The sequence below is a fragment of the Cryptomeria japonica genome, chromosome 7, assembly GCF_030272615.1.
Source record: "Cryptomeria japonica chromosome 7, Sugi_1.0, whole genome shotgun sequence".
Lineage (NCBI taxonomy): Eukaryota > Viridiplantae > Streptophyta > Pinopsida > Cupressales > Cupressaceae > Cryptomeria > Cryptomeria japonica.
In genome coordinates this window covers 239,159,133-239,169,182 of record NC_081411.1, presented here as the reverse complement: position 1 = coordinate 239,169,182, position 10,050 = coordinate 239,159,133, and the positions used below count along the sequence as shown (strand labels likewise).

The window sequence follows — 10,050 nt, the reverse complement described above, 5'->3', positions numbered from 1 at the left end:
AATTTGTATTTATTTCAAAACTTGATTAAAAAAAATATACTCGTTCAACATGTTAACTTAAATATAATATTCTATCGAGGAAATCATTGTTACATGGGGCGTGCTAGGAATATCTAGACATGACTAGGACGAATGTATTGAATGAAGTTGCTGAAATCCATTCTATCTTTGTTCTTCAGTTTGCAAATGCCGATAATTTACTCAGAATTAAGGGCAGTGCAGAAGAAAGCAGAGGGTTTGCGCGAGTTAGACGATATCCCAATGCCTGAAAATCCTTCACATTGTCCGTTGACGTTGGCAACACACACGCCGATCATATCTTTTAGGAGTTTGCTTTGCTGGTTTTAGGTTGAGATGCAAATTCTTCTATCGCCATCCACCGAAAATAAAACAAATTTAAGCCCCACTTAAACGATATTGAAGTTATCCAACTGAACGATATTGAAATAATGTTTAAACACGTACCTTGGCTACTGAAATTTCGGTATCTTGCACAACAATATTAGAAGAAAGAGATCTCAACATACACACGAAGAGCAGATCGGATTTTCCGAAAGGGGCATTGTGACCATCCCTGCAGTTCAATCACAACTATTATAGAGCTAGATCAAACTTATCCTTCTTCGTACAAACTATGAAACAAGTTACAATTTTTTCTAATGATTAAAGTTTTGCTTACCTGAACCCAACCACTTGTACAAATTCTGTATTAATCTGTAAGAGTACATGAAAATACATAAATTATCAAAAAAAAATGTCGGAAATTATATTGAACATAAGGTAAAAATCCTGATTCAGAGGAAAAAGGTGAGGTAAGTGACATTTACCCCTGTTTCTTCCTGAACTTCTCTTACGGCCCCTTCCTTAATGCCTTCCCCCTATCAGAAACAAATTGCCGATAAGTACATTAGTGATCGTCTTGTAATTTCATGTAAAAACTGCAGGGTCTTGAATTTAGTTTGATGTGGAAATTTACACCTGATACCTGGTTAATTCTTCCTGTTGGCATCTTCCACAACCCGGAATCTTTGTAAGGGCCACACTTTTCTTGAACTACTAGAACCTATATTGCCATTGTCGCGATAATTTATGTAAGGAAAAAAAAACCTCTTAAAACGAACAACCACTCAAAATAGTGAATGTCTTTTCCCACTTCACAGTTACATTGCTACGGACAGGAGGAGAATATTAAGCAGAGTAACTACAATATATAAGAACTGGATTACATCTTTACCTCTCACTCCTCGTTGAATACAAAAGCTGCAACTCCCGCTTGATGTGAAGCATTATCAGGGATGGTGGGGGGAGTTTGAGGGATCCAATGCACTAACATCACATATGAAGGCTCTGCGTGGTGGTACCCAAATCCCACCTGTTATCCACCAATCAGTATTGAAGCCTAGCCAAATGGGTTGGAGGGAAAAAAACGTCGATGGTAGCAGCGATGTTTTGAAAAACTGACCTCAATCGCAACGGGCACTAGTTTCGCCTGTTCCTTGGGAACTTTAATCCACACCGCCTTCTTTCCCTGTATACCCAACAAGTATGATGAATTGAGGGTACTATTTATTATTGTCTTGAGGGATATGTATTTAGAGTTAACAAAGCAGTAAGCACTGACCTGGCGTGCCCATTGAGAAAGTGATGCCTTGAGTGAAGCTGCAAAACGACAAGCATCGTTCTGCATATTCTCTATGTCAACAATTACACCATCATATCTGTCTTCATGGGCTTTGAGCACTTCACATATTTCGTTCAAAACTGTTTCAACATCATTAGTGGTAGCCGAAACCTCGTTCGTTGGGAATGCCATTGTGCAGTGTAAGCAGCGACCTGCCAAAAACTAGTTCAATAGCTAGCACAATGAAATGAAAAGGAACCATAGTGGTGCAGGAAGAGATGCTAACCTTCTGAGTAGCTCTGTGAGCAAGATTGAATTTGGCTACTTCCTAACAGACTAAATTAAATTAGTAGTGCAATAGTAATATGTTGTAGAGGGGGGAAGTGTATATATATATATTATTGGCAACAATGAGAGGAGGTTTCTGGGATTTCAGACGAATTCTTCTGCGCTGTTAACAACCAACTACCGCTACCCTTCCTTACAACGTAAGCGTTACACAAACCAAAAAGGAAAACTGAAAACTTGTATGCAAAGCAACGACAAATAGGGAAAAACTTATCTTAAAAAATTCTACGGACACGCAAATGATTTATTAGCTTTCTTCGTAAATTTGCAGAGGGGCTATCGAAACTTCTTGTTGATGAAGTAGTATGCTGCGCTAGGGACAAGTATGCTATCGAAACTTCTTGGTAATGAACAACTATGCTGCTACGTCTTAGTAATAATAATACAGAGAAGCGCGTGACCATCTCACAATAAAAAATTCAAAGGCTGAAAGCAAAGCAAATTCAGATTCTGATACACTGATTAATGAAGCGGTAAGCTCTCCCAGTTCGTTCCGCTCGCGACCTTCGTATTTTATTAACTTTCAATATACGACGACTATTTGTTCACGTTGACCTTTTTTAACAAAAATTAAAAAAAATATTCTGAAAGAGATTTGAGGTTTCCTTGTCCCCATTTTTTTCCACCACACCATTCATTGTTCTTCCTTTATTTCCAGATTTTCCCATTACATCACATCATCTATCTTTCATTTTTTCACTCGAAATTTCAATCCTAGTTGTCCTCATTTATATTTTTTGTTGAAAGATTTAATTTCTCTCACTAATGAAATGTAGCCATTAAATGAGAAAGACAAAATATATACACAAAATCTTGTTAATAGAAAAATATTCTAGAAGGAACAAAATAAAGTTAAAATAAAAAAATATTAAATATATGATCAAGTCGGTCTTGATTGTAGAATCATCTATATAATCTCTAATTTCAAAAGACTTCTATATATTGACGCTTTTGTAATGATTTTAGGCATTAGGTATTAGTTGATGAAGATGATGAAGTGATCAAGAGGATGTGAATGTTGTAGAGTTTAGAGTATTTGTAATATTTATAATCAACAGATGTGTTGTAGCATGCTCAAGAGTTTTGGTAGGACTTTGTGTTTCCTTTAAACGACATCGATCATGTCCTTTTGTTTTGGTTTCTTCGCCATTGGAATTACAATCATAATTTTTCTTATACATCTTACAATCTCATAAAAACTCTTAAACATCTCACAAAGAAAAGATGATCTTACATACCATACTACAATTTTCAAGTGACATGATTTATTTTTGTCATGCCCAAAGAATCTCGAGATTCCTTCCAGTTAGGGTGCCCATTTCCATTTGGCCCCATAAATACAACGTATTATAATATTAAATCAATACAATTTATACTTGAATTTACTGGACATAAAACATGAAATCCTAACTTTAAGCATACTTTCCCATGGTGAATGAAACATACTCTTTATTCCACAAATGGTGTTAGCTAATTGAACACTCGCAAATATATAAGAAAAAAGTTGCAATCATACAAATAATAATATATTGCACTTATTTCTTATGTTATTCAACAAAATATTTTATCTTGAAGCATCAAATGATGCTCTCTCACCATCTATGGGTGGTCTAGCATAATATGTGAATTCTTTGTTTGAAATTACTGCTTTAGTAAGTGTCTCCTCTCCAAGTGACTATACATTAGGTGAAGCTTAGGATAAAGAGTGTCCAACAAAGTTTCACATCCGATTGTTTCCATGCAATACTTGTTATAGAGTATTTATTTGTTTTCAGAAGGGTCAACGTGAACAAATAGTCGTAGTATATATGGAATGTCAATAAAATACGGAGAGTCGCAATCGGAACGATCTGGGAAGGACCCACGAACCTGCGTGGCAGGGTTAAACGCTTACTGCTTCGTTATCACTGTTTCAGCCTTGGAATATTTAGTCACGCGCTCTTCTGTATTCTTGAAACGTAGTACCTAGCGCGCTTACTTGTTCACTAACAAGAAGTTTCAATAGCCTTTCTGCGAATTTACGAACAACGTCATTAAATGATAAGTTTTTCAGGTATCCAATTTCATTATTGCTACGCTTACGCTGTAAGGAAGGGTAGCGGTAGTTAGTTGTTACCCGCGCCGAAGCATTCGTCTGAAATCCCAGAAACTTTCTCTACCACATATATAAACTCTACCACATACTATTATTGCACTGGCGCTAATTTAATTCAATCTGTTTTGCACACGATTTGGAAATAGGAAGAAGCCAAATTCAATCCTGCTCGTAGGGGTACTCAGAAGCCAAATTCAATTTGCATCGATAGTTATTGAACACTTTTTTGGCGGGCGGTGTTTACACTGCACAATGGCATTCCCAACAAACGAGGTTTCGGCTACCACTAATGATGTTGACACTGTTTTGTACGAAATATGTGAAGTGCTCAAAGCCCAGGAAGACAGATATGATGGTGTGGTTGTTGACATTGGGCATATGCAAAACGATGCTACTCGTTTTGCAGCTTCGCTCAGGGCATGACTTTCTCATTGGGCACGCCAGGTCAGTGTTTACTGCTTTGTTAACTCTAAATACAAATCTCTCAAGACATTAGTAAGTTTATTCCTTCAATTCATAACACTTGTTGGATCAATGGGTATACAGGGAAAGAAGGGGGTGTGGATTAAAGTGCCCAAGGGCCAGGCGAAGCTAGTCCCCGTTGCGATTGAGGTCGGTTTTTCAAAAATTCGCTAACACCATTGATGTTTTTCTCACTCCAAGCCATTCGTTTATGCTTCAACAGTGTTTGGTGAATTGCAGGTGGGATTTTGGTATCACCATGCTGAGCCTTCATATGTGATGTTAGTGTATTGGATCCCTCAAACTCCTCCTACCATCCCTGATAATGCTTCACATCAAGTGGGAATTGCAGCTTTTGTATTCAACGAGGAGGGACAGGTAATTGTAATATTAGGTATATCCGAATGTAGCGCAGTTCTGCTTAATATTCTCCTCCGCTCCATAGCAATGTAACTGTGAAAAGATGTCGAGTATTTTAAGTGTTTGTTTGTGTTAAAAGGATTTGATTTTCTTAATCACTGGGAAAATGTATAATTAATATAATGACTACCCGTTAATGTTATTTTAATAGCGGTTGTAGGTTCAGGAAAAGTGTGGACCTTACAAAGATTCTGGGTTGTGGAAGATGCCAACATGAAGGATTAACCAGGTATCAGGGTCAAATTCAGTTATCAAACTAAATTTATGACACTTCAATTTTTACATGAAATTACATGAAGCCCTCTAATATATTATGGGCAATTTGTTTCTGGTAGGGGGAAGGCATTAAGGAAGGGGCCATAAGAGAAGTTCACGAAGAAACAGGGGTAAACGTCACTTACCTAATGTCACTTACCTCATCTTTTTCCTTTGAATCGGGATTTTTAACTTCTTTGCAATATAATTTTTGATAATTCAAACTATATTCCTGTGCTTTTACAGATTGATGCAGAATTGGTAGAAGTGGTTGGCTTCAGGTAAGCAAAACTTTCATTACACAAAGTTATAACTCGTTTCATAGTTGGTACAAAGAAGGATGAGTTTGAACTAGTAATTTTTAGCCCTCTAATAGTTATACCTTCATGAACTGCAGGGATGGTCACAATGCCCCTTTTGGAAAATCGGATATGCTCTTCGTGTGTATGTTGAGATCCGTTTCTTCTAATATTGTGGTGCAAGATACCGAAATTTCTGCAGCCAAGGTACGCGTTTAAACATGCGGCGGTGATTCGATATTGTTAAGCTGGATAGTTTCAATATTCGTTTAAACTGGGGTTCAAATTAAATAACTTGTTTTTGTTTTTTTAGTGGATGGCGATAGAAGAATTTGCATCTCAACATAAAAATCAGCAAAGCAAACTTTTAAAAGATATGATTGGCGTGTGTTGCCAACGTCAACGGACGATGTAAAGGATTTTCAGGCATTGGGATATCGTCTAACTCGCGCAAACCCTCTGCATTCTACTGCAATGCCCTCTATTCTCAATAATTTATCGGCAAACCGAAGAACAAAGCTAGAATGGATGCCAGGCACTCACTTTAATACATCCATCCTAGTTAGGTCTAGAAATTGCTCGCACGTTGCATAAGGAGGTGCAATGATTACCTCAGAGAATATTATGTTTAACATGTTAAGAGAGATATTTTTTTATTTATTTTTTTGTATTGTCTACATGTTTTGTACATAAAATATTTTTATCAAAAGTTTGAGAAAAAATTGTATTATATATTTGTTTATATTTAATCTAATGAAAGATTTGTAACAATTTTAATTTTGAGGAATTTGTACATCATGATTTCTTTTGGTTGTATGAAATGAGCTTGGAAAGAGATTTTTGCTTGTTTATTTATTTCATTCCTACACATTGAAACTAATACTTAATGGATTTATATCACAAATTATGAGTGGTTGATCTTATGTAAAATGTATATATTGTATGTATTGATCAAAGGAATTAAATGGCGGTTCTCTTCGAAGACCCTTTATTGATTAACTCTAGACAAAGTTGTAAAATTTTAGCCTTGGATTGTTCAGTGTTGATTCTTGAGATTCATGTATAGTAATTGCCCATGTCACGAATAGTGGTATTTATTTATTTATAATTACCTTCCATTACTTTATATTAAAAAAATCCCATTTCTAATTTTTTGGACAACATTAACATAACTATTTACAAACCTTTTATTCTATACCAGTGTATTAGACAAGTCATGCATATTTAGTTAAAATAATTAATGTAGAAAAACTATTTTGAATTATACTAAAGTATGTCAAAACCCCAAAAATAAAAAGTACGATTGACGTAATAGTCCACATGTCAATACCATACATCTATTTGTTAGCAATGTAACTACATATATAGGAGTGCATATACGATCACTTATATTTCTGGAAAATATTTCTAAATTCTCATTGTGAGTTGTTCTTTTGGTAGTTTCACTTGAGAATATATTGTTTAGTTGTGAAATCCAACAAGCACACCCTTTCGATTTCCCCAACCTTTAACATTCCCATATCTTTTGACTCTTTGTTGTAAATGAGAAGTTTTACAAAAAATTGATGAAGATAATATTTGAAGTTGATGAAACTTGATGTAATTGCTACGATCATTCAAGGAAAAAAAATAATTCACTTTTCTACGGACATAGCCACCTTTGATGAACCATGTAATTCATTGTCTTTATTAAATTATGTTTGTTGTTTAATCTACTCTCAGTTTTCTTAACACATATATTTGAATTTTATTTTTTAATTTTATAATATATTAAATTAAACATTAGACTTGATATATTTTATAATTAACAATAATTATAATAGTTATATTTGCTAATTTTCATCAAAATTTTCTAGGATTTTTTATAAATTTCTAGTGATTTGAAAAAAATCATTGATGAAAATAAAAATATTGAGAAATAATAGAGCCCTAGGGTGATCAAGATTATCTACCAATCACTGAATTGTATCAAATTGTGTTTTGGTAATCAAGGAAAATGGAGCTTAGTCATGACCACTAGTGCAAATTGTATCCCTCTTGGTTATACACATAAATCTTAGTAAGATTTCCAACATTTTCCTTCACATTACTTTTTCCCATGGGCCTCTACATACTTGAAGAATAATAGTGGACCCCTAAAGCCACACCTAATCATCAGAATCCAATTGAACCCGAGCAATATTGTAAATTGTTAAAAGTGAAGTGATTATTATTACCTCATAAAATATTAGCATATTGCGTGTCATCTAAACGAATGTGCCTTCTTTGTCAAATGGACTAGGAAATGGCTTGCCCATTCAAGAATTATAAATTGGTTAATGCATAAGTGGGACACTAAGGTTAAATTTAAATATCTATCCAATGGATTCTTCTTGGTGGAGTATGCTTTTGCTGAATTAAAAAAAATATATGATATTTCATTGATTGTTGGTGATGGATGGGTTGGGATTCTTCATCAAGGATTATGAACCTAATTTTAACCCTCTTCCTCAAGTTTTAGGGAAAATGTTGATTTGGACCCAACTTTATAATCTTTCGGGTCTAAGTATTGATATGAGGGATTCCTTTGAGAAATTTAAGATGCTTTAGGCTTCTTTATTAGCCTAAATGAGAATTTTACTGATGAGGCATTTGGCATCTATATCTTTGTATTTGTGTTGAATTGGACTTTAATTAACCTCACTCGAAAGAGCTTGAACTAATTTCTAAATTTATTAAATGGAAACAGAAGGTGGAGATTTATTATCTTCCAATTCTCTATTTTGATTATTTGAATAGAGGTAATCTTCAAAGTAATTGTATTAAATACATTTCAAATAGCTCTACAACCCTCTTAATTGTTGAGTATATTTTCAACATAAAGACTAAAGGAAATATCATTCAACCTTATTTACCTTTGGAAAAATATTTTGAAGCAACAAATCTCAATGGCTGGTTGAAATCCCTAGTTACTTATTCCCCTATATATGGTGATCCTCATTTGATTTTCTCCACCTAAAAAGCCAATGAGACTCTAGTACTAAACATTCATCTTTTTCCATTCACTTCCAAATCCTATAAATTCAATCAATAATTCCACCTAAGATTCCTCCCATGAGGCTTCTCATGACCTTATTGAGCGCTCTTCCAAGAATAAGGTGTTACACAATAAAAATACTTAAATTTTATTTGATTATCTTTTAGAGGATACCGCACATCTTGGTTTATAACTATGAGATTTTGCCAAGATCAAGAGCTCAATGAAAAACAAGGGTAGGTAGGAAATAGGTGTGGTAGGTGGGAGAAACAATATAATATTTCACATAAGGTGGATCACCCACCGAATGTGGAATGTAACAACAAGATAAGACCACAAAAGGTGGAAATTCTCCTACAAAACACTATCCCAATGTGGCACAAATACCCAAGTGTCTCATACCCAAACTACTATGAAATGCATGTACCTAAGTAAACTTCAGTAAGGTGTAATAATATCCAAGATGAATAATTAATTACACCAACACCCCCCCTTAAGTGCAACTTAGGGGAATGCACTTAAGTATACAATGCAACTAAGCAATGCAAGATAGGTCCCGGATACAAGGCCATGTTAGGTACCCATGTACAAATGTAAATGCATGCAAACCAATGCAATCTCTCATAAAGCAAGGAACGTAAGAGAAACCCAATTGAAAAAAACCCTCCCCCAAAAAGAGAGGTGAAAACTATATACAAAGAAACTCTCAAAGAAGCATGTGAGAAACAAAACCTCATGTGAGGAAAAATTCCACCCCATATGAGAGAAGAAGAGAAACTAGGTAGCCCCACCTCAATCTAGAATCTGCACCAATGATAGAAGCTCGATGCTGAATGAACAAATTGCTCCACGAACGTCAAACAATGTTCCTCCCATTAGGAAGAAACAAAACCAAATGTGTATCCATGAAGTCTCCCCAATCATGAAGGGAAGAGGTTGGAAAAAAACTCATGATGAATAGAATCTCTGAAAACTACTCAAGTGTCCCCATGTTGATGTTGAATGATACCCCCTCCAAAGATGGTGAACTACTCCACACTACTGAAAAAGGCACTCCAAGATCTAGTGGAGGAGAATGTAGAACAATATCCAAAGAATCACATGTCCCCTGAAACAATAAAGACACCTCCTCCGACTGTTGTGAGAAAGTATCCACAATCATGTCAACCTCTAAAGAATGATCATGTAGAGAATGCACAAGAGGGTTAGAGTGTTCCCTCACAACAATCGAAGAAGGATCATCTTCATCAAAGAGAAGATGAATGTAATCATTGATGTCTCCCAAATTTGTAATGTATGACTCCATAAACAAACCTACAATGTCTGTCAAGTAGTCATCCCAATGAAGTAAACCTGGAAGACATAAAATATCTTACTACACTAAATCACAAGAAGGCAAAATTGTCGCACTAGTTGCATCATCAAATCCAAGAGGTGATGTGCTATCAATATGAGGAGATGAAATGCAAGGCTCAAGAATGGGGCCTACAAATTTTCAAAAAAATGCTAACGTGTGCTGACATCGGCATTTCGT

General features: G+C 35.2%; 2 protein-coding genes across 2 annotated transcripts; one reads left to right on the top strand and one right to left on the bottom strand.

Moving 5' to 3' along the window:
- Nucleotides 1-1,237: 1,237 nt before the first annotated feature.
- Nucleotides 1,238-1,981, bottom strand: LOC131856626 (nudix hydrolase 8-like). The gene is made up of 4 exons (XM_059208473.1): nt 1,908-1,981; nt 1,622-1,833; nt 1,463-1,528; nt 1,238-1,372 (listed from the first exon to the last, which is right to left on the bottom strand). Exons 2-4 carry the CDS (start codon nt 1,811-1,813, stop codon nt 1,238-1,240), a joined length of 393 nt encoding a protein of 130 aa, XP_059064456.1. The 5' UTR covers nt 1,814-1,833; nt 1,908-1,981.
- Nucleotides 1,982-4,316: 2,335 nt separating this feature from the next.
- Nucleotides 4,317-5,915, top strand: LOC131856625 (nudix hydrolase 8-like). Its single transcript, XM_059208472.1, has 7 exons — nt 4,317-4,481; nt 4,611-4,676; nt 4,767-4,904; nt 5,282-5,332; nt 5,448-5,482; nt 5,599-5,707; nt 5,814-5,915. Exons 1-7 carry the CDS (start codon nt 4,317-4,319, stop codon nt 5,913-5,915), a joined length of 666 nt encoding a protein of 221 aa, XP_059064455.1.
- The last annotated feature ends 4,135 nt before the right edge of the window (nt 5,916-10,050 follow it).

Coding starts and splice junctions, on each gene's coding strand:
- LOC131856626 (XM_059208473.1), bottom strand. CDS start 1,813: ATGGCATTCCCAACGAACGAGGTTTCGGCTACCACTAATGATGTTGAA. Junction 1,529..1,621: donor TTTCTCAATGGGCACGCCAG/GTCAGTGCTTAC, acceptor TTGGGTATACAG/GGAAAGAAGGCGGTGTGGAT. Junction 1,373..1,462: donor TAGTGCCCGTTGCGATTGAG/GTCAGTTTTTCA, acceptor GGTGGATAACAG/GTGGGATTTGGGTACCACCA.
- LOC131856625 (XM_059208472.1), top strand. CDS start 4,317: ATGGCATTCCCAACAAACGAGGTTTCGGCTACCACTAATGATGTTGAC. Junction 4,677..4,766: donor TAGTCCCCGTTGCGATTGAG/GTCGGTTTTTCA, acceptor GGTGAATTGCAG/GTGGGATTTTGGTATCACCA. Junction 5,708..5,813: donor CCGAAATTTCTGCAGCCAAG/GTACGCGTTTAA, acceptor TTGTTTTTTTAG/TGGATGGCGATAGAAGAATT.